The sequence below is a fragment of the Haliotis asinina genome, chromosome 2, assembly GCF_037392515.1.
Source record: "Haliotis asinina isolate JCU_RB_2024 chromosome 2, JCU_Hal_asi_v2, whole genome shotgun sequence".
NCBI classification, from domain to species: domain Eukaryota; kingdom Metazoa; phylum Mollusca; class Gastropoda; order Lepetellida; family Haliotidae; genus Haliotis; species Haliotis asinina.
In genome coordinates, this window is record NC_090281.1 from 26,336,068 (window position 1) to 26,361,345 (window position 25,278).

The 25,278-nt window shown below is 38.8% G+C and overlaps 1 protein-coding gene across 2 annotated transcripts in view; it reads right to left on the minus strand.

Annotated features, from left to right (window-relative positions):
- Positions 1-504: 504 nt before the first annotated feature.
- Positions 505-25,278, minus strand: part of LOC137273480 (hemicentin-1-like) — a 112,370-nt gene continuing 87,596 nt past the window's right edge. The window contains exons 55-66 of one of the 2 annotated variants that reach the window (XM_067806187.1): positions 24,522-24,584; positions 23,012-23,131; positions 21,644-21,778; positions 21,218-21,337; positions 20,475-20,600; positions 20,027-20,158; positions 19,359-19,487; positions 16,103-16,225; positions 15,127-15,300; positions 11,159-11,281; positions 2,540-2,666; positions 505-2,012 (exon numbers count right to left, since the gene is read on the minus strand). In XM_067806187.1, coding sequence (XP_067662288.1) covers positions 1,637-2,012; positions 2,540-2,666; positions 11,159-11,281; positions 15,127-15,300; positions 16,103-16,225; positions 19,359-19,487; positions 20,027-20,158; positions 20,475-20,600; positions 21,218-21,337; positions 21,644-21,778; positions 23,012-23,131; positions 24,522-24,584 — 1,748 coding nt within the window. In that variant the 3' untranslated portion in view covers positions 505-1,636. The remainder of the gene's footprint in view (positions 2,013-2,539; positions 2,667-11,158; positions 11,282-15,126; positions 15,301-16,102; positions 16,226-19,358; positions 19,488-20,026; positions 20,159-20,474; positions 20,601-21,217; positions 21,338-21,643; positions 21,779-23,011; positions 23,132-24,521; positions 24,585-25,278) is intronic. The other variant, XM_067806188.1, reaches the window with a different exon arrangement.

Genomic DNA, 25,278 nt, shown 5'->3' on the forward strand with positions numbered 1-25,278 from the left:
TACTAATCTGTTGAGCATGAGTTCAAATTGACAATACTGAACAGCAAAAGAAAGGCAATTCTGGTTTTCGAGACAAGCGGTTGTGGTTTCTTTTGCTGTTCAGTATATTTAACATGTATTTCAGAGTGCGCCTATTTTGTAGTCCAAACAGCTTCAGTTACTTCTGGAACTGACGACTGTATCAGTTGGCTATAGGACAGCATGTTTCCTCATATTCAGGTGGCAGAGGCATGTACTGGGTCATGTCACGGTCCTTGTTGCACTCATATTCCAGGCAGGATAACCCTGTGACCAACAGTATTGTTCTACATAAAGGAGTTATAAGAAAGCAACTGAAGGGGTAGTATAAGTATGAGAACTTGCTAAAAAAGTAAGGTTTATTTGAAAATGTATAATAATAAGTGGTGCTCTTTCCTTTTTTTCCCCCGTGGTACAAACCTGATTGATTCTCAATGCTACTCAGATCACCTGCTCAAAGTATCAGGGCTATTTCAACAACACTCGTTTCAAATTCTAAAAAAAAGTTTTTTTTATTTGTCCAAGAATATACATTTCATGTATAGGGAAGAAGGGTACTAAATACGCTCAATATGCAAGTCATTACCTTCGCTACATTGTGAGACTTTGTATCAAAGCAATACCAGCTGGTTTAGTGCACAATCTGACATACTCGTGGATGCTACAGACAGTAGCACATACCATGGCCATCTTTTAATGCATTTTGAATTCAATAAAATTTACAAGTTCATTTGTACTTTTTCTCTATTTTAATGATCATGTCCAACTCATTGCCATTTTGGACATTTTTTTTTTTGCCAACTACTTCAACATGTTCATCTCATTAACATTAATTTTTTGAATTTTACTAACATAATATAATGCAATAAATGAGTTATCCATATGATATGCCATAGGATCATGGATGCAATATTGCGGAATATTCTGGGAAAACAGCTTGCGGTAAATGTAATAAAGAATTGTGTTAAAAATAGTTTTTCTGTATCTGCACCTTGACTTGACTGGAAATTTCAAAGTTGTTTTTGAAATAATTTCCTGATCCATATTTACCCTGTGGTGAATAACTGAATGGAAGTTATAAAGTAACACTTTGGTACTGCCATTTATCCATAAAACCATCTGTACAAAGGCATCTTCATCACCACCATTTTGCGTTACAAATATACTGGTGACAAAAAAATGGAGATAACCCGCAGCATAACAGAAATGCATATGTAAAAAAAAAGGGCGCTATGCATGAGCACACTTGTCATGCAAAATATACATAGCATCACTACTCTCATTTTCGTAAACAAATGGACTGAACAATGATTACTCATTGGGTAAGAACACCTAATTCATCACGTCACGGTATGCTTCATCTGAAGTAGTTACATGTTGCCTTCAAGCAGCACATCCAGTGTTGTGAGAATCATTTCGCATTTTGATAAAGATGTGAAAAGATTGCTGTAATCAAGAATGTGTAAAAATTTGCAAAACTGGTGAAACATGAAATACAATTCTATATTTTGTCACGTATAAATCCCACAAGGCACATGAAATAACCAAATATTCTTCAAGGTGTGAAGAATTTATGGATTTACTCAAAAATAGAAAATTTTGGAAATAAATGTTGAAATTAATACGGCCATGCTGAGACCGATATGTGTATAATGAATGTGGTTTGGTATTGTATATGAAGCCTTCGATTATCATACGACTTCGCTCGCACTTTAATACGATACACCTGATTATCTTGTAATGGTTCTTTGGTGAACACCACTCCTTTGCCATTCTCTAATCGAATCATGAACTCAATTTTGGGATCATTGTCAAGAATCTTGAAAGTAGTCTGAATGAGGATTTCATCATTCTGGTTGTAAGCTGTCAATCGGATGAGGTCCTGGGCAATGTTTCCACTTGGCAGGGAGAGGGTACGGAACTGGATGACATCGGCGTACTTCGCTCCAGGAGGGCAGGGGATGTTGGGGTTCACACACTCCAGAACACAGAACCTGCACAGACATTGAAATGTGGTAAGTTAGTGAAGCTTTACCCAACTTTCTGGATAACCTTGGATCATTTTCACATGCATCTATTTGTGGAATCAAATCAAGACCAATTCTTAATCTTGAATTCTGGGACAGTTATTAAGTGAGTTTGGTTTTACGCTACTTTTAGCAATATTCCAGCCATATCATGGCAGTTGGGGACACTAGAAATGGCTCCCCACTTCAAAATCAAGGAATATATACATATATGTGTCAGCATGAAAAAAACAAAAAAACCCAGTGTTTTTAGCTTTTATGTGGTAATTAACTAATTAATATAACATCATCTCATGTTGAAATCTACATGTGAACCAGGTGGTGGATACATGTTCATACTGCAATACCGAACAAACATCTTTTATTCTGTGAGTGTGATTTTTCAGTACAGATTCTTGTCCGAAACGTCTCACGAAATAGAACAAACTTTACTGATAACCTCTTCTATGTTGTACTTCCCATCTTGACTAATGCCACTGAAAGAAGGTACATACTGTGTAGTGGGATCACGTGCATAGTCCACAGGGCAGGGGATGTCGATGCACGAGTGAGAACCACGAGTGTTGAAACACATCTTCTCAAATCCACAATTAATCCGCTTCTCAATACACTCATTAATATCTGAAACAGTTAACGTTCACATGTATAAAACATTCATCTACAGTTGTTTTAAACAGTCTCAGACACTTCGATGAAATCAGTTTGCACAGACCTGGAAACATAACTGGGTAAAACTAGTATTCGAACCCATATGCACAGCGGACTGGGCCATCCGTGCATCCATTGGATACGAGTGAGTGAGTATGGTCTTACATTTTGACATGTATACTGTGTTAATTCTGGTTGAATTTGCACCAAAGCATTCTCTCGGTCTAAAATAAGTGATATAGCTACAAGCTGGCAAATGGGCATAAGAAGCAGTCGTCTGTGGGCAATAACCAAGAATGCCAGGAGTCATTTGGCCTAATTTGGAACATCTGAAACTTGAGGTTCTTGAGAGGCATTTAGAAGTCAGTATTCTAATATATGACAAAATGTTATGGATGTCAAATTCTTCTTTATAAAGAAGAAGTTGACATCCATAACATTTTGTCGTATATTACATCTAAAACGTGTTTCAAAATACCACTAACATATAGATATTTTCGTAGTGGCAAATTTGATCAGAATTGATACAAGTATACTCATGATAGGCTGTCAATGTGTTAAGCCTCTTTCAGCAAAATTCCAGCAATATCATGACAGGAAACAGCAGAAATGGGCCTCACACATTTTATTTGTGTAAAGAATTGACCCCCAGGTCCTTGGCACAATGAGCGGATGATTTAACCATTGGGCTACGCCTCTGTAGAAATAAGAAAAAATCAAACGATCTTGAACTTCTTTTGAGTTGCATGTAAACTGGCCTTGAGGACTCCACAAGCAAATGTTGTACTTGTATACCTGTCTGTATTTCAGTGCCCTCTACAAAAGTAATAAATACATCTGCTAATGTAATAATCTTATGCTCTACCACCAACCACTGTGACAGGCCAATTACAGTTATCAAGTATTTATCACTATTAGCAGCTAATTATAGAAGCTGCCCTCTCTAAATCATATCATTTATCAGCACATTGCAGAGACACTGACATTGTCAACTTATTAATATAATTAACAATCTGACAAGTTCCCATATTGCTGTCTGCTTCTTTGTGTTGTGGCATTGACTTACTCCCCTTATAACCGAGTTTATTTGATTGGGAGAGGAACAATGACAGCTGCGAGTTGGTGTATGATGTGTTGAAGGTCTTGCTGACAGAAGGAAAGGTGGTGATATAGCTCAATGGGTGATAGACATAATAATGAAGAACAGCACAGAATTGAAAAGGGATAAGAGAATACCATATGTTGTTATGTTACCGCCCAGCTTCTAAATGACCATCAAACCAATGACAAAAAGGAAGAGTTGGCAGTTATGGTAAACAGGGATTGGAGAAAATAAATAAAGGAAATATAGAAAGGGGAGATGGCGACATGGAAAGAAAGTAGTCTTAGCTGCTTTAGCAAGATTCCAGTTACCATGGAAGGGGACACCAGAAATGGGCTTCATACACTGTACAAAAGCAGGGAATCAACTCAAGGTCTTCGGCATGAGTGAATGCATGCACCACAAGGCTACCACACAAGGCTACCACACATGCCCCAGTTGGCAAGGGAGAGAAAAGGGGATCAAAATGGAACAAATTTTTAAAAAAATATTTAGGTGACATGAGATAATGATAGAGTTGGGTCTAATCTGGTGATATAGTTTTAAAAAGCACACATGCATTTCACTAACTATAGGACTTACAAATACGTTTTATGTGGCTTTAGTGCTCCCGTATCAATGTCAGTGTGAAACTGTGTTAAAGTACTTCTCAGATCAAAGAACAGAAACAAAATAAAAGACATGTTTGACAGACATGAGGTTTCCTAGTTTGCCTGCTAAGAGTACTTATTTTTTAATCCTAGATCAATTCCTGAAAATACATTTGAAAGACAACAACTCATGAAATGTGACTGAAGTTCATACCAAAAAAAAAGGACCGTAATAGAAGCAAAATGTATATTCAAACTTCAACCATCAGATCCTGCCTTTGACAGGGGAGGCAACCATACACCTCACATCCTGAGTGGGTCATGCAAAAGAGAGTAGGGCATGTTTGGTCGCCATGACAAATCAATCAACAGACTTATTGTGTGAGATGACAAGCTACAATCTTCCCATCAAAAGTATGACTGTGTTAGGTGTGACGCTGCCGTAACTCAATGCCAGGGATTGATTCAGCTCCACGTTGACGTCACACCATTTATATCAGGGCACTCAACAGCTCAGAGGGGTTGATCGCAGATTACTTGTGGCAAAACTTCACCATATCAATGTGACAGATCGTGACATTTCTCACTCAAACTTGGCTCTTGTCACCTTATGAACCTAGATCCATGAGCTTAGGCTAAGCTAGTGTTAGGAAGGAATTTTTACAGCTTTATGAGCAAAAGATCAGTTTGTCAACATTACCTCTAGAGAGTTAAAGAGTATGTTACACATGATTTCTATTATACCATGGTGATCCATATTTATCACCTCTGTTAAGTCCAAGGGCAAAGAGTTGGTGCCAACAAACCATAGATCATAATTAGGCAAAATTCAAACTCAGTAGAGAATTTGACAGCCCTGTTAGGCCACCTTTGCGAGTATTACACTGATGAAATCATTCAGATTTCTAAGTTTACTTGCACATTGCTTTTATCAATATTCCAGCAATATCACATTGAGGGACACCAGAAATGGGTTTCACTCATTGTACCCATGTGCGGAACCCAAACCTTCGGCATAGTGAGTGAACGCTTTTGTGTCAAGGCTACTCCCCAATCATTCACGAGGATAATCACTTGCACCAAGGAAACCAATTCTTTATAAAAGTCCTGTCTATAAACCTTGAACTGTTTGACAAAAATCGTTATAAAAAAAACCCCATGATATATTCGAAAATGTGAATATTGTATCAAAAATCATTTCTCTAAATTGAGACTATGTGAAGGATTTATGGACTTTAAGACTTCAAAATCAGATTTTTCTTTTTAAAGAAAAACCATCAAAGTTGATTATTTCACAAGGCATTCCATAGATCAACAGGGACATCACAGACGGCTGACCTAACTTTGTAAAAATCATCCTAAATCAGGCAAGTTCTCTAATTCAAAGCTTGAGGGTGTGTTTGTGCAGTTTATTGGATTTATGGAGGGGTTGAGATGAATTATTGATTTTAATTCCGTAGTTTAATCAAGATCAATAAACAGCATGTTTGTGAATCTCCACAGTGAAATCTGAATTGATCACTGAAAGGACACTTTTACACTGAAGTCAGCAATATCGCTTCAGTATCAAAGAAGTTCACAGCACATTCAATTATACACACTGACCAGGTATTAAGATACAGCCAGCCACATCACACACTGACGTGTGAAGATACAGAACCAGCCAGGTCACACAATGACACGTGAAGACACAAACAGCCATGTCACACACTAACATGTGAAAACACCTAATCAGCCATGTCACGCTCACATGTGTAGACACACAACTATCAAAGTCAGACATTGCCACATGCAGACAAGCAGCAAGGCAGGTCACACACTGGCATATGAAGACACACAACTAGCCAGTTCACACAGACATGTGAAGACACACAACCAGACACATCACACACTGAAGTGCATATGAAGACACACAACCAACAAGGTCACACAATGATGTGTGAAGACACACAACCAATAGTGTCTACATGTCATTGTGTGACCTAACCTGCAGGGTCACACACTGATTTGTGCAGGCACACAACCAGCCACATGACACACTGACATAAGAAAACACACAACCAGCAAGGTCACACACTGACAACTGAAGACACACAACCAGCAAGGTTACACACTGACATGTGAAGACACACAACCAGCAAGGTCACACACTGACAACTGAAGACACACAACCAGCAAGGTTCCACACTGACATGTGAAGACACACAACCAGTCAGGTCACACACTGACATGAGATGATACACAACCAGCAAGGTTACACACTGACATGTGAAGATACTGTAAAATCATTATTATTCGCAGGGGTTTAATTTTCTCGCTTTTTGCGCAAAAAAATTATCATGTGAAGACACACAACCAGCAAGGTTCCACACTGACATGTGAAGACACACAACCAGTCAGGTCACACACTGACAACTGAAGACACACAACCAGTCAGGTCACACACTGACAACTGAAGACACACAACCAGTCAGGTCACACACTGACATGTGAAGATACTGTAAAATCATTATTATTCGCGGGGGTTTAATTTTCGCGCAAAAAAATTATCCGCGAAAATAAAACCTCCGCGAATAATTATGATAAATTGTGGAAATAAAAACAAACAAAGAGCTTTGAGTTTTAGTTTTGTATTGCTAGTAATTTGACTACAAGTACACGTCATTCATTCATGACTCAGTGAAACAAAAAGATACATAAAAACAAATTAAATAGTTGATTCAACACGTCATTTTCAGTGTCTTTGATTGATATGATACACACGACTTTACTAAATTAAAAATGTCAGGTCACCTGCTACTAGTGAATTAGTCCGAAAGTCCAGCTTGGCGAAATCCGCTTTGGATTAAATCCTTCCTCTTGGATATGTTGTCGTAGATCTGGATAATCCATTGCGCATGTAGTGGTTTGACAATACTGGTACACGTGCACAGAGCTTTCTGAGTAGCTGATTGGCCGAGCGTGTCACGGGTCGAGGTCACATAGGTCAATGATTTCTTACGCAAATCTCAACATGGATTCTTCAGTGCTCCATTGCGTGTCTCAATGTAGCGGAAGGCCCATGTTTCCCCAGCTAATTAGGCAGGTGACAGGACGACAGCTAGGGTCAGTGTTTTCTTTACAGTTTACAGTTACCTGTGTTATACTCTCGTGATTTCTGTACTTTGATGATGCGCGAAAATTAAACCTCGCGAATTAGTCAAATTTTCTGTTTCCGCGAAAATTAAGCCGCGCGAAAATAAATGATTTTACAGTACACAACCAGCAAGGTTACATACTGACATGTGAAGACACACAACCAGTCAGGTCACACACTGACATGTGAAGATACACAACCAGCAAGGTTACACACTGACTTGTGAAGACACACAACCAGTCAGGTCACACAATGACATGAGATGATACACAAACAGCAAGGTTACACAATGACATGTGAAGATACACAACCAGCAAGGTTACACACTGACATGTGAAGACACACAACCAGCAAGGTTACACACTGACATGTGAAGACACACAACCAGTCAGGTCACACACTGACATGAGATGATACACAAACAACAAGGTTACACAATGACATGTGAAGATACACAACCAGCAAGGTTACATACTGACATGTGAAGACACACAACCAGCAAGGTTACATACTGACATGTGAAGATACACAACCAGCAAGGTTACACACTGACATGTGAAGACACACAACCAGCAAGGTTACACACTGACATGTGAAGACACACAACCAGCAAGGTTACATACTGACATGTGAAGACACACAACCAGCAAGGTTAAACACTGACATGTGAAGACACACAACCAGCAAGGTTACATACTGACATGTGAAGACACACAACCAGCAAGGTTAAACACTGACATGTGAAGACACACAACCAGCAAGGTAACACATGATGCACAATGACATACAAGCTTGGAAGTCATGTCATCATGTCAACAATCATATACAGACATTTACTGATTCAAAAGCATAATAAACTTGGATAAAAGTCCAGACTTTACATGTTTCTAAACTCTCTCTGAAAGTTTTTCAAGACTTTTCTGAGACATTATATAATCTCATCCAAGAATATCAAATGGTTGGTAAGAAGACATGGTAGGCCATGACAGATTCTTGAATGGTAATCCCCATGTACTGCTAGACACATATTAGATGATCCTCCGCACTAAACGCATTTGTGACAAGAGAGGCGGTACAACGAATTGGGCGAGTACACTTGGCTGCTACAGGTAGCACGTGCAATACATGCTAACCGTGACATGAAATCAACACCGCTACTGATTAAAACCTGCTACTCTGTAACACCTGTCTCGCTACTGTTTTACACCTATCTCAATACTGTTAAACAGATTGCAGTTGTAGTAAAAAATGTCCAAGTTAGGAAAACATGGGCAAATAATTCAATCTCAGGCAAGGGAGATAGCATACAATGTTTTCATGTATATGGACAAAAATTGTGCAACCAAAGTAGATTCTCTTTTAGAAAGTAGCCTTGCTACTGGACTCTCAATGGCAACTTTAAAGCGCATTAAGGCAGACGGTGGTAGGAGTGCGAGTGGACCTACATTTATCAGTCCCACCAAGTTGCGCAAACCCAAAACTTGCAGTTACAAACTTTATGATTTTGACCGGTGTGCAGTCCATCAATTTGTACAAAGTTTATATGGTTTAAAAAAACAACTACCCACTCTGGATACGATGTATGATATGGCAAATTGCCAGTTGAACTACAAGGGTTCTAAGGAAAGTTTCGGAAAAAATCTCAAAGACATAGGGTTTAGGTGGCGAAAAACGCAGCCAAACCGTAAACTTTAATGGAACATAAAGACATTGTTTCCAAGCGCTTGCAATACTTGCGTGCAATAAAGAAATACAGAAAAGAAAATCAAACACTCATCTTTATCGATGAAACATGGTTGCATGTACACCACATTGTCCCAAAGTGTTGGCAACTTGAGGGTGAAGTTGTAATAAATGGGATTCAACCTCCGTCTGTCACAGAACCTTGGCTTATTTTGGTTCATGCAGGGGGTGAAAACGGTTTTGTTCCAAATGCTTTGCTTGTTTTTGATTCAAAACTCAAATCAGCAGACTATCATGACAAGATGAACTTTGATAATTTTTCCAAATGGCTCCAGGAAAAGTTGATCCCAAACCTTCCACTGCACCCTGTCATCGTTATGGATAATGCACCACATCATAGCAAGTAAGTGGACAAATGTCCGACAACCGCCAACAGAAAAGATGACATAAAAGCGTGGCTACAAAGGTACAATATCTCATTTGATGAGAAAATGCTTAAACTCGAACTATTGTATCTTGCAAAATCCAACAAATCGGGCCCTGTCTATAGAGTAGACACGATGTTGAAGCAACATGGTCATGAAGTACTGCATCTCCCTCCATACCACGCAGAACTAAACCCGATTGAGTTAATTTGGGCAAATGTGAAAAATTATGTCGCTTCACAAAACTTGCAGTTCACAAAAAGTTCCTCAAGAGTTGCCATAAATGAAAGGATGTCTGCAATCGGTGCAAAAGAATGGTCGGAATGTTGTGAACATGTTAAAACAATTGAAGATGGTTACTGGCAACGCGAAATCGCAGTAGAAAGGGAAATTGACAGACTAGTGATTGACTTAGGACTTGCAAGTGATTCAGACACCGAGACTGATTCAGAGAGTGATAATTAAAGCATAAATCAGTAAGTCCGCCTAATTTTCCAGCATTGTTGTGTCTTGTATAATAACTCACACATACCATATCAGGTTTTTACTGTTCCCATACTTTGTCATAAAAAAGAGTAATCTTTGGTGAGTTGTCTGTATTTTATATTTTTTAGTCACTGATAAATCTACTGAGTCTGGTACTGAGTAATCCCCAAACCGACAAATTTGTGTACAAAGATATTTCTCACTGACTTATCAATGTCAAAAGGTATTTTTAGTTTTCTGTACACAATTTTGGTGACCATAATAAAAATATGACAGAAATTTGGAAATATTGTTTGAATACTAACCATTTCTCTGGAACCGGGTATATAAATTTCCAAGACATGTATTCCCGGTCGATCACCAGCAGAATTATGGATGAAAATCAGCCCGTACAGAGAAATATGAACAAAATTATGGGATAAAAATATTTCCCCCTTGCTACTCTGATTTAGCCACCACCATTCAGTAACAGATAACTTTTAACATATTAAAAACTCAAATGAAACACAATTAACTATATGTAGTTATTATCTATTTAATATTTAGCAGACGAAAAGTCAACTTTACCCATTAAAACAACACCGCATATTCCTTCAAATGATAAGACTGCAATTTCAGGCATAAGATACTGATATTCCACGCTAACCTTTAGTTAAGACGAAGACAAATAGATGATTGGGGCATTGACAAGCATTTTAGATAGTCAACAATTTTGTTAAAAAAAACACAGGAAAATGTCATTTGCTTCGTGAAATGGATCGGTGGTCCTAAACATATTTGCTCAGTATATTGTGTTGATTCAATTCGCTGGGATTGTACCAGTTCCCAAATCGAGTGTGCTATAACAATTCATGCGTGAAATGTACGGGGTAAAATCAACTTCTCAATATTTATCAGACAACCTGTCTCCCTCTCGTTTCAAGTGGATCATTCTGTGGAGCATTCCCAAGTATGCAAATTGGGGTCATTTGTCAGGTAGTGGATCATCTTATATGTGTATACCAGTAGTAGTGTTTTCATTTTAATTACATGTAACAGCTTACCGACACAGGAGAAGCCATCTTTCCCAAGTCTATATCCAGGAGGACAGCGGCAACGGTAGGAGCCATTGGTGTTGGTGCAGTTGTGTTGACACTGGTGCTTCCCAAGTGCACACTCGTCAATGTCTGCAACACATGCAAAACAATATGTGGAAATATTCTTATCGTGAAACAGTCAGAAAGTCAAATGACTAAACCCATATTTAGACACAACTCTCCTGTTCAGCGTGAATATTTTACCGAGGAAGAGTTTTGTTAAATTTCAAACATCAGCCCATCAACCAATTATTACATGAATTAACAATATTATGAAAAAATACTTAAATATTACAGTCAGGTAAATGATGTTCATTTTCAACTTTGACATTTATTTATTTCGAGAATTCATGTAATATTAAATTTTAACAGATCACTGAGCTGATATAAACCCCCTTCCACAAGCACAACATCAGTTCAGACACATGCTAAATTTGTCTCAAAACTTGGGTCATTAGACTCAACTTCTCTTCCCATCTCACTAATTTGACAATGAAAAAGTCAACTGAACTTGATTTTTTTTATTTGCATAAACTTTTCCCAAAACAACTGTAACAAATTGTGGTCCATTTGGATTTTGCAAAAATAAGTAAAGCAAATAATTGAAAAGGCGTTAGAATCAATTGTCATGGTGGAAGCATGAGATTAATTCTAAGATTACAAAGGAACAACTGTTACATACAGTTCACAGTAATGCTTGACACACACCATACACATATTACAGTCCTTATTATATTCTAAGTAAGCAGGATATATATCAGTGTTATCATGATTCATGTATACAAAATGGGTTTTAGATATATATATATATATATATATATATATATATATATATATAATGGGTGTTAGTGTAACATATAGCAAGGGTGTTAGTGTCATATACGACATAAATGTTACATACAGGAGTGACTATGGTTAATGGTTCAGTTAATGAATGGAGAAAGGAGGTGTAGACACAGCATAGAATCAGACTATGAACAATATTTCCTCTGATCAGGGAACATATAATGTATGATCTCAGATTTGACATCAAAATAAAATGTGAAGCAAAATCATTTTCAAAAAGTCACATATACAGATCAGTGTTGAAAGCACATTTCTGTGCCTGAAATGTAATAAAGGAGTCTTCACATTATCAAGAAGTCTTCACAATCCAGCAGCTGATGAACATCGTATCCCTGAAATGAATATATCTTTTAAAGGAAGACATTTCCTGAATCATCTTCATAACAGATAACAAAAAAATATTTTACTTTGAGAGCTTTCAAATTTGCTGAGCATTAAGTGCTTGGAATTATATAGCCTTTAGCTCCATAAATCTAGATTTGCCATGTATTCTAGACTTGCATGGGTTGTTTGGGATATATTTGTTTCAGGATCTTTATGACACCAGTTTCCTCCAGTATCCTGTTCAATGTTAATATACCACTAATAAAAAGTAGGGGATGTTCCACTTTGTGAGCATACCACTAGTCAATATATGTGAGAAAAAGTAATATATATTCACACAGATGAAACATTTCCAAAGGAATGGAATAGCTGTCACTTTTTCCCTTAATGTCTCTTCATCATCTGTTTTCCTCCTTTATAATTTGCCTTTTATCAATGCCCAAAATCCAGTCTCCCCTACTTTTTTTAAATGGTGTACCTTGAAAATAACCAGGTTTCAGGGAAGAAACATTGGAACATAATCATTCTGCTGTATTGGACAACAGGATAAGATTTTCAAGATGGCTGCCAAATAATTTGATTAATGGGTATAACTGTTTGAATGATATGAAAGGATGTCAAGAATTGACAGGACCATGCCATGTCTATCATCATTTTAGTTCCATGAGATTTAATACAATGAAATGTACAAAAGGCACGGATTTATCCAATATTTCAAACTAAGTGCCTTTCGCTGACAAATTTGGAAAATATTGTGATGTTTACCAAAACTGGATTTTCCAAAACTTATTGAATTAAAAGAAATTGGTAATTTTTTTAATCTGAAATTGGGAATTTTTACTGTTATTTACTAGACTTGGGGCCATATATAGTGTGGACAAGATAAATCCTTGAATTGAAGTGAAAATAGATGGCCCATGCTGGGGTTCAACAGTTCACTCTTAGTGAAGCAACTGTCATAAGTCTTGAAAATGCATGGAAAGATCACCTCAGCAGAGATGCTTTGCTGATAGAGGGGCCTTGAAAATAAGGTTTTTAGAGCTAGGATTAGAGATAGGACAGCGAGTGAGTGGTGTGGTGGTGGTTGGCACACTCCTGCAAACCCCCGCACCCCGTGTATCTGCCTATGTAAAAGCATCAACACAACAGTTTATCGGCTGGAACCTTATATGAACACAGTTAACTATGTTTATAACAAAATTACTAATAGCAAACTGCAGATTTGGCCCTGGATAATTGCTGTATATTTTAGTCAAAATGCTTATAACAAACTATGGTTATAGCAAACTAAAATTAGTTTTCCTTTGAGTTTACTGTATGGATGATTACAATAATATCTAGGCAAGATATGATATATAAGTGTATAAGATAACATTTGGACAGTTACTAGTATACAACACTTGGCACTGTCAGTTATAATATAACTGACATAGGATGATATATAATATGATATATTCCAGTTACTGTGGGAAGAAAATCTGGGATGATGCAGGCTTCAGATATGTACTACTCTTGTGTGTCGGTATGAGTATGGTTCCTCTAAGCCGAGAAACTTGGGCTTTCAACCAGCAATCAGTGAATTGTGGGGTTTCCAAAGGATACAAGTCTATGAATAGCAAATCACAGCTCCTTAGTTGACTTTAGCCAATATTTGATGTTTTACACCTCACTCGGCAATAGTACAGCTATATGATGCCTGTCTCAAAAATAATAATTTCTTGGCCAGATAATCCAATCATGGACACAATATGCATTGATCTATGCAACTGGGACGTGATGTGTCAGTCAAGTCAGCAAGCCTGACCACCCAGTGCTAATAGTCACCTCCAACAAGAAGCATGGTCACTGAAGACAAATTGTCTTGACGGGCTACCTTTGTGGTGAAGTAGGTAATAACGTAGTGACTGTGGGAGTGACAAATGAGTTGAATTTAATGCTGCAGAATTTCAGCAACATTATGGTGTTCAGCTTCAAGTGGAGGGAAATCATAACATCCAGCAGATCATATAATCCAATAAAAAGCATTAAAACTTTTCTCCACCTAAAGAGTGAAAAACACATGTGACTCCTTGGAAAGTCTCAAAACAAACTGTCATCTTTTGAACATGTGAAACCAGTTTGGTTATCACCAATTGATAGTATATGATATAAACATCACTATGGGATGTGATATATCTAAGCTTATCAACCCGTAACATCTAATTTGGGAGTTGTTATATCTAAGCTTATCAACCCGTAACACCCAATATCAGGCCTTGGCTGACATGGGGTGACTGCTATGTAATACCCTCTAAATATGACACATCTAAAAGTGTCATACAGAAGCCATAGCATTAGTGGTTATTTTCTCTTTCATAAGTTTTGTCCTAACAATTGGCCCTTAGAGTTGTGGCTAACTGGCTTGAATTGGAAATGTGTATGATAACACACCATCATGACACTACCCTGCCTTTGTTGTTATTTTCAAAGCCCTATGCAATATGCAAATACAACATTAACACAACAATTTACTGTGAATATGCTGGTAGGATTAGACTGTTCACTCATGAGTGTAACACAACACTGTGGTCCACTGTGACAGTTATACACCACTTTAGTCATCTGATATATAAGAAGCCATGCTGACAGTATGTAATATATGCAATATAGCCAGTTATTCAATGGATATAGTGAACACATAGATACATGTATATGGATATATAAGATTCACATGGACAATATCATTTACTAGACACCAGCAGGCACAGGGATCACACAATGCCTACCAAAACACCGATCCCGGTGAGTTCTAGCAAGCTGGGTTCCAGAGGGGCATCTAAGCCGGGGTCTTTTCAAAGCACATAAACCATATTTGCAAGACCTATATGGTGCTGATGGGAAGCCTTGGTCAGCCTGAGTGTTGGTGGAGTACACTTTGGCAGGCTCTAGAAACTCCAGTCCTGGAATCAAATCAGGTCCCAACAAGGCTTAGCAAGGGATTGATGGAGCTGGTCGTTAAGAAAGAGAGTGAGGTCTGGTCGTGACAGTCACTTAATTGTGAATCTAATTAGTTGGGTCCCTCTTATGGCTAAATCCAAATTACCATAAGATTTATGAAGAAGATTTCAGTTAACAGAGTAATATTAAATAGGATATTTTTCTGATAAACTATTTGCACTTTTATTTACATCATTTGTTGTTTAATCAGTTGACTTGTAAGGTTATAAGACATTAATGAGCAATCTTCATAGTTGCTCTAAGTTCTTAGCTGTTACAATACTGTGTGTTCGAAATTAATTCTCATACACAAATGTCTTCTTTTAAATTACCAGGCTTACAAATTGAAGTAAATGGTCAAATTAACAGGGATGGCAGCAGGTGAAAGTGATTTCAGTGGAAAATCAGCTGTGGGGTTTGGTCCAGGGTCAATTACTTTGCATTTAAATCCACAGATTTCTGCGGATTAGTGAAAAAATCACCATCCCTGAAATAAACAACAACAGCTTCCTTCCCCTCCGCCACCCGAAAAAAAATAAAAAAAGAAGCATAAAAAGTGTTTGTTTTAAGAATTATCAGTCTTGGGTGATCAAACTATTTTATTTATAAAACAAAGAAAAACAGTATAGTTTACCATGTCATCAAACAGCCTATCAGCTCTGATAATATGGAAGTGGTAAGAGTTCCTTAACTGCTTTTGAGTGGTATATTTCTGTTGGTGAATTTGTAAGCCAAGTAATGAAAATGACATAAAAATGTTCTAACCAGCACAGGTCTTCTTGTCAGTCAAGCGGACCTGCCCAAATGGACAGATGCACTCAAAACTGCCCCATAAGTTTCGGCATTTGAAGTTGCAAACAGGTGGGATTTGTTCGCATTCATTAATATCTGGAAGAAAACAGCCAGCATGAATACATGAAGATACGTATAACATTGCAGTGGTTTATGGCTGCTGTCATCAGATATTGTCTTCAGAATCCAAATGGGAGTCTATCTCTGAATCCTAATGGAAGAATTCTTCAGAATCCTAATGGAAGCCTTCTCCAGAATCCACATTAAATCTTCCTCAGAATCTAAATGGTAGCCTTCCTCAGAATCCAAAATGGAGCCTAACACAGAATCCAAACGGAGCCTACCTCAGAATCCAAAATCTAGCCTAACACAGAATCCAAACGGAGCCTTCCTTAGTATCCTAATCTGTGCCTTCCTTAGAATCAGAATGAGAGCCTACCTCAGAATCTAAATGGGAGCATTTCACAATGACATCTAAAATACTGTCTCAGGGCTTGGTACAAGGAACACAGGGAACCCTACTTGTACAAAACAGAAGTCTCAGACACAGAATTTCTGTCCTGACAACATGACAAACACAGGTGTTCATAACAGAGAGATTGGCCTTTGAAATGCAAGGACCTAAGAGGTTGATACTAAAGACTCTAGATCAAAAATACTAAAAGTAACACAGTCATTTTGTGAAACGTTTAAAAAATTAACAAGACTATTAAATGCAAATTGTTCTACACATTTGCATTCAGCTTGCTTGCTGTACTGTATGTTCATTTTAACCTATTTCTGACAGTCATGTATTGTATGTCAACCTTTGATGAATGCTGGATGTCCCTGCATTCACAGAACAGGGCAGATTAGAATGTATGACCACTAATATAACCAGCTGATGAGGCTAAGAATAAATGTGAAAACCACATAATCTCTTAAGGTCAACCTTATCTCTAAGATTACAACCTTAGACCTTTACTTAGGTTGCACGAAACAAACTTAACTAAGGTTAACCTTAACTTAAGGTTGATAACTAAGGTTGGACCGATCCAACCTTAGAGTCTCTAAGGTTGGGAAGGGAATATGATGGCTGCTTTCAGATTATACGAGACTGAGAGAAGTTTGAGGAAGCAGAGAGTTTACAGAGAAAGAACAAGTCAACTGGACACGCTGAATTCACGTGGTAACCAGGGATGCTTCCATTAATCCTGCGCTGAAGAGTTCAGCCTTAGTTAAGGTTACGGCTAAGGTTGGCGTCCCAGTTAAGGTTGCCCTAAGGTAGTTTTGCACAAAAGGCGTATCTTTTTCTTAAGGTGATCGTAACTCTAACCTTAGTGCTTAAGGTTGATCTTAGCTAAGGTTATTTTGAACAACGGAACACTGATGTGTGACCACCTCCTGGATATGCTCCTCATGGAGAGCCTCAAACCACACCGATTGCATATGTATACGTGCGTGAGTAAATACTGAATTACAACGCTTTATTACAATATTCCAGCAATATCACGGCAAGTGACACTAGAAATGGGCTTCAGACATTGTAGTTAATCAAACCCGGGTGTTCAACATACCCAGTAGACGCATTTACAACTAGGTTACCCTACCCTCCTGATTGTGAATAAATAACTGTACAGAACTAGTGATCGTGTGTAGTGTATTTGACAAAGGCTGGTGGAAGTACTGCAACCTTGCCTCCTGGATTTCATTCAGCTTATCGACCGTACCTTAACAGTAAGCTTTAAAATGAATATTCCAGCAATATCAAAGCAGGCGAAAAAAGAAATGAGATGCAATCCTTTTTCTTTGGCATGACGAACGAATGCTTTAACCACCTCACTGGCAACTTCACTGCCCCATAAGCAGAGATAAACCTACAAATGTAAGTGGACTGAACCAATGTTTCAACCCATGACCATAGGCTGCTGCATATGATATGTAGCTGCTTAGAAGACACAGCCACTCATGCCACTGTCAGTTGAGTACAATGTTGCACAAATTATTCCTCATAGCCCAAAGATATTGCAGTTTATTCCACTGGCATATAAACAAGTGGACGATTGCATGACCATCTATGTACTATACAGTCAGTGACACTAACAGCCAAAATATCAACTCTTTAGCTTAGACTAGTGTTCATGAAAGGACATCTTTGGAACTTCACACACAGCATGAGGCTCATTACTGGCCAGATGCTGCCAATTTCTGGACAGAACTCCCAGTTTTGTCTCAGTTGTTTGTTGTCATGATGACCTGCTACAATGAACGAGTTGAGTGAGTGAGTATGATTTTACGCTGCTTTCACCAATATTCCAGCAACATCACCGTGGGGAACACCAGAAATAGGCTTCACATGTTGTTCCCATGAGGGAAATAGAACAGGTCCTCGGGTGTGACGAGCTAACATTTTAAGTAGTAGGCTAATGAATGAATGAATGGCAGAGTAAACCAGTGACCGACATTATGGGCGACATCCCATATCCTCATGTTCATACCATTAACATCAAGACATCTGACTGACAAATTTTGTTTGTCTTATTTGAACAAATAAAACCAATAATATAAGAAAATATAACCCTAATAGTCTCATATACTTGGAACATGCTCATTTCAAACAGGTTTTTTTCTTTGTAACTGAGCAACATTCACATATGAACCTTCAATATTTCATCTATATCCTGATAATCCTGCAACAAGCCTTGGCCATATATGAACAGTGATATATGTTGTCATGGTACAATGGCACAGGGCATTCAAATAAATATTAAAACAATTTCACTTAAAACATAATCACATTGTCTTTAAGACATCTTTCTTTCTGATGTGGTCAAGAAAATATTAAAGCAGTGTCAAAAATATTGTAAAATGGTTGATCATTGAATAAAAAGTGATATATCCCTTATACCAAAAAATGGCACAAGAAATGACTGAATTGGAACCAGTCAGGAGACTAATGGTCTCAGTCTTCAACTGCCACATAAGCCTTGGGCTAGTTTCTGACAATTAATTTCTGACACTGATTTCAATGAATTACAGTTGAGGATATTTACAAAGAATAAAGGATATTTTTCATAGCCTGCAGCAGAAGACTGAAAAGCCCCATGAGAAGCTTCTATAAGGACAATGGGAATCCATGCAAGGTGGGCATTATCTGTTGCTTAAACATTCAATAGAGTCATAAAGAGACAGGAAGAACTAGCAGTGTAGCACAGGAAGCAGCTACAGCTACCCAAAATGCACCACCTACCTGTACAGGGCTGCCCTGGTCCCCGTGATGCGAGGCCTTGAGGACATGTGCACTTGTAGCTGCCAGCAGTGTTGACACACCTCTGGTTGTAGTAGCACCGGTGACGACGGCTTGTACATTCATTAATGTCTGCAGCAGTGAATGAGTGAATTGGAGTTATTTCAACTTGAAGAACAGGCTAAATATCCATCATTTCTAAGCACATTAGGCTTTAAGTTTTGCTACTGAATACCGACATGTGAGTAATCATGGTAAAGATGCCATATGGATTACATTGATGAGCTTGCCTTAATGCTTCAGTGTGTGTCAGTTGTATCATAGGGTTCAGCTCACTACTACTACTACTTTGGTAGTGCCTCATCTACATCAGTATGCTCAATGTTTGATACAATGGGTACTACTTTTGTATGGTGCCAACAAACCTATTTTAGCGACATAGGATTTAAACCAATAAACACAGGCTTTTTATTGAGCGGAGGAGAAACAAAGTGATTAAATGCACCTCCAGTGCACCTCAGATACATAAGTTGTTTTAAATATCAGTCATATAAATATGGGAGTAACAGCCCGAGAGATGCATATCATAAACATTTAGATGACAGACAAAGGATCATGATCAGCATAACCTAATGATGGTAAGAGCACGACCATGCATTTGAGACACCTACCTATACACTGGCCACTTCTGAGTCTCCGGAATCCTGGCTCACAGATGTTGATGCACTCGTAGCTTCCACGGGTGTTGACACACTCCTGATGTCGTGGGCAGTTGTGAGTTCCCACAATGCACTCGTTGATATCTACATTGAGGACAAAGAAATAGCACTATCACTTTAAGCAATCTCAAAGTTTTTATTTTATGTTTAAATGCCGCAATCAGCAATATTCCAGTTATATGGTGGCAGCCTATAAATATTCTAGTTTGAACCAGACAATCTTAGTTGCCTTTTATGACAATCTTAGTCGCCCCTCACAACAAGCATAGGTTGCTGAAGACCAGTTCTCACCTTAGTCTTCACATGTAGCAAATTTAATGTTATGTTTATAAGTCTATGTTATGGAAGTGGATCCAAATGCATATGCTAAAAGTGACACAGACATCGACTGACACCTCACCTCTGCAGGCACCATGCCGACCTCCAACCAGGTTGTACCCAATCCGGCATGCACATCTGTAGCCGCCATTGGTGTTGAGGCACTTCTGAGGGCAGGGTGAGTTGGGCCGCTTGCACTCATCAATATCTGACACACAAACCACAAGATGATGACATGCTGCTATGAGACTGTACAATCAAACTAGTCAGTATGTACACGCAAAGCTCAGGTGTGAGTATGGCCTTACACACTTTTAGCAGTATTCCAATCAAATTCTATAAATGTTGCAGCAAGAGACTCCAAGAATGGACTCCACACTTTGTATCCATGTGGGGAATTGATCCTTGTCTTCAGCAATATGAGTGAATGTTTTAACCACTGGGGTAACCCACTGCCCCATGAAACCTCACCAAGATCAGGGCTATGCATATAGAAACAAACAGTCCATACCATTGTAGGTATACTGATATTTCACAGTAATCTGTTCGAGAGACAATTTCCAAATAAAAACTGCATAGGTTTTAGATTTGAATGCTATAACAGTACTTTCAAAGTCAGTCATCTAATGACCTTCGTATTTGTGTGTCTGACCCTTGAAAAGATGCGAATGTCCTACAAAACTGTACAAAATTCAGAGAACATTTTCCCATATTTTGTCATCATATGTATATGGAGGAAAATCAGTAGTTCTAGACAATAACAGACTCTCTCTTGGCTGCTCTGAGACTTGTTCTCTCATCAAATGATTAACTACCACAACTTACCCACACATCTTCCATTAGGTGAGAGCCTGTAGCCTTGAGTACATGAGCACCGGAAACTTCCCACCAAGTTTTCACACACATGCTCACATGTGTCCGGCTGTTCCTTGCACTCGTCAATGTCTACACTCACAAAATAGGAAAGATATTTATATTCAGCTCATGACATTTACAAGACTTTCTTCTTCACAGTTAAAGCCTCTGCCAATCCAGTTAGTCGATCCAACAACTACACTATATGGATATAATGAAGTCAAATGTGTCACCAGGCATGACAACTTGGTCCACTTTGGTATCACTCTCAACAAGCAAAGGTTGCTGGGCCCATCACTCTTACCAGAATTCCCTCAATGGAACAAAGGTAATAGGAGGGGATTCATGCTTAGAATCTGCACACATGAAAGCAACAATGAAGGGTGTACAACAAACCTTGGCACTCAAGGCCATTGAGAGCCCTCTTGTAGCCAGCAGAGCATTGGGCCAGACACTGGTATGACCCGATGGTGTTCACACACTCCTTGTTGATAGGACATCCAGCAATGTTCTTCTGGCACTCATCAATGTCTACAGAACAAAAGGGTAATTATTGCCTGGTTATGATATCAGTTAACCTGCCTGAAATCTACTGCCATGATCACTATGCCAAGTAAAACTAACACCTGTACAAGAATCGAGCGTATGCCCTTACCATCCAGAAGACTTTGATCATTCTTCCTCTACGAGATACGTTTACCACCTTTCACATCCCCTTTCACGTCTACAGATTATGTATTCCACCCATCACCTCTAAAGGAAAGACATATATACCCTTGACCTCCAGTGGGTATTTTTACCACTCTCACATTTCCAGGATATTTATACCACCTTTCACCTCTTCAGGGCATATATACCACCCATCTCCTCTTCTGAACATTTATACCACCCTTCATCTCTTCTGGACATTTACACCACCCCTCACCTCTTCTGAACATTTATACCACCCCTCACCTCTTCTGGACATTTATACCACCCCTCACCTCTTCAGGGCATATATACCACCCATCTCCTCTTCTGAACATTTATACCACCCTTCATCTCTTCTGGACATTTACACCACCCCTCACCTCTTCTGAACATTTATACCACCCCTCACCTCTTCTGGACATTCACACCACCCCTCACCTCTTCTGAACATTTACACCACCCCTCACCTCTTCTGAACAGTTATACCACCCCTCACCTCTTCTGAACATTTATACCACCCCTCACCTCTACAGGACATTTATACCACCCCTCCCATCTTCAGGACATTTATACCACCCCTCACCTCTTCGGGACATTTATACCACCCTTCACCTCTTCTGAACATTTATACCACCCCTCACCTCTTCTGAACATTTACACCACCCCTCACCTCTTCTGAACAGTTATACCACCCCTCCCCTCTTCTGGACATTTATACCACCCTCACCTCTTCTGCACATTTACACCACCCCTCACCTCTTCTGCACATTTATACCACCCCTCACCTCTTCTGAACATTTACACCACCCCTCACCTCTTCTGCACATTTATACCACCCCTCACCTCTACAGGACATTTATACCACCCCTCCCATCTTCAGGACATTTATACCACCCCCCACCTCTTCGGGACATTTATACCACCCTTCACCTCTTCAGGACATTTATACCACCCCCACCTCTTCAGGACATTTATACCACCCATCACCTCTACAGGATATATATACCACACGTCACCTCTTCTGAACATTTATACCACCCCTCACCTCTTCTGGACATTTATACCACCCCTCACCTCTACAGGACCGGCCGTCGGGCTCCAGGGTGAAACCTACAGGGCAGGAACAGGAGAAGCTACCAGGTGCATTGTGACAGAAGTGACTGCATGGCTTGAGGCGAGAACACTCATTGTCATCTGAAAACAGCAGCACCATTAACTTGTGCATGGAGAGGACGCTTAAAGGTCACATTCAACGTAAAACACAACTTTGCAGATTCTGGTACCTTTCGGTATGCACTTACTGAAACAAATCATAAAAAATGCCAATTCAACCTATAAAGTTGAAAAAAAAATGCAATGAAATAAAGCCCGTGAAATCTGCTGTGCTGCGATGTGTCCATAACGCATGCGCAGTGAATAGGTTCACAGAGCTTGAAACAGTATGCATGCCCAGCGTCTGAGTTTGTGAGCTGTAGTCTAATCTTGGTTGTGTACACAAACAAGTAAATAATCTACACGTTACGTAAAAAACTTGTTGATTGTGGTAAGCAGTCTCTGTCACAGAGAAAGCTCAGTGTCTGGTTTATTCACACCTATATGTCTGCCTGCCCGTCTGCTAAAGACAACATGCAATACACAGCTTCAATCATTGACCACGTACAATTTGAACTTAACACCTATCAGACTATACGACATAAAGAAAATAAGTTGATTTATGACTCGTGCACCCGAGTCCCATGTCTGCCACATTATGTAATTAGGCACGTGTGATACACATGACATGTTTTTGTCTGTGGGTTGCAAACAATCTACATTCATTTTTTTCGGATGACTGGATCTGACGGAAACTGGTGCAAACTCATGTCAGTTTCAAGTCCTGCTTTGTACTTGGACGAATGACAGATTCCAGCCACGGAGTAGTTTACCATCTCTACTGACATGATTTTTGATTGGATCGAGCGCAAATTCAGAGAACATGTATTTTCAAAACCCAACATCTCTATATACATTCTTCATGGATAACAACTTCTTTTAGTGTATATGATTTTGTTTGACAACAGTATATGTATCCATACTGAAACGACGCATCAAGTACACAAAAAGAAGTTGTTATCCATAAAGAATCTTACTTTCTTGTGACTGGCTATACTTCTAAAATGCCCATCAAACAGATCATCTTTCTGTACACACAATGAACCCTCAGCATATCAGCAAATGAAACAGCCAATCGGAAGCCATCGTTGCACTTGAGTGCATATCCACCCACTATGACTGGGTTCGGTCTCCCAAGGGCTTCGTTTCGGGGGAAGTAAGCCCAAGTACAAAATATTGCACTTTTGAATTGTGATTGGACGCTTATAATTGTGTTTATTTGTTTTTTCAAAAGCAGCAATGTATATTATATGTCATGAATAAGTGATAAATGTGTTTCAATTCTGTTTGATTTTTTGGTTGCATGTGACCTTTAATATATAACAAAAGATTAAAATTTGACCCATGCATGAACTTGTGTTTAAGGTTTCTGAGCATTTTTTTGAGAAATACATGTAATTTGATTTGTGGAAAGAGAGATTCCAATTATTACCTCGGCAGAATGATCCCTCCTCATCATGGAAGAAACCCCGGGGGCATCGGTTACTTGGGTTACCTGAAGCAAAAGTAATTTTAATTAACTCTAATGCTATGTACATCTGAAAAAATATTTAATCTCCTTCAAGAACACTTGCATTAAAATGGCTATCAGCAAATTATATTTTCCCTAAATGTATATTTATCATTATATTATACTGTGCAGTACATGTAAAAAATAATTATTTATCAACTGGTTCGTTGTTTAATACTCAGCAATACTCCATTTATATGGCTGGTCTGTAAATAATTGAGACTAAACCAGACAATTCAGTGATCAATCAAATGATCACTGATCAATGCAACTGTACCAGTCAATCCAGTGATCAACATCACAAACATCCACCTATGCAACTGGGATAAAATGACATGTGTCAGTGAGTCTGACTACGTGATCCAGTCAGTCGCCTTTATGGCAAAGATGGGTCGCTGAAGACTAAATCCAACCTAGATCCTCAAGGGTTTGTTTTGATACAACTGCCATTTTCACTGATATGGTACGTGTTGAACTGGATCCTGAGCTGACCTTGCCCAGTGCTAGTGCAAAGCTGGATTATTATCACACCTGATGCAGTGTTGTCATAGAGCTGAAACCTTACCTCACCTGGTCCAGTGCTTGGAGTAAAGCTGGAATATTAGCTCATGTGGTGCATTTATTGCTGAACATTGCTGATCTCATCAATGCTGATGTACTGGTAAACACATATAAGATG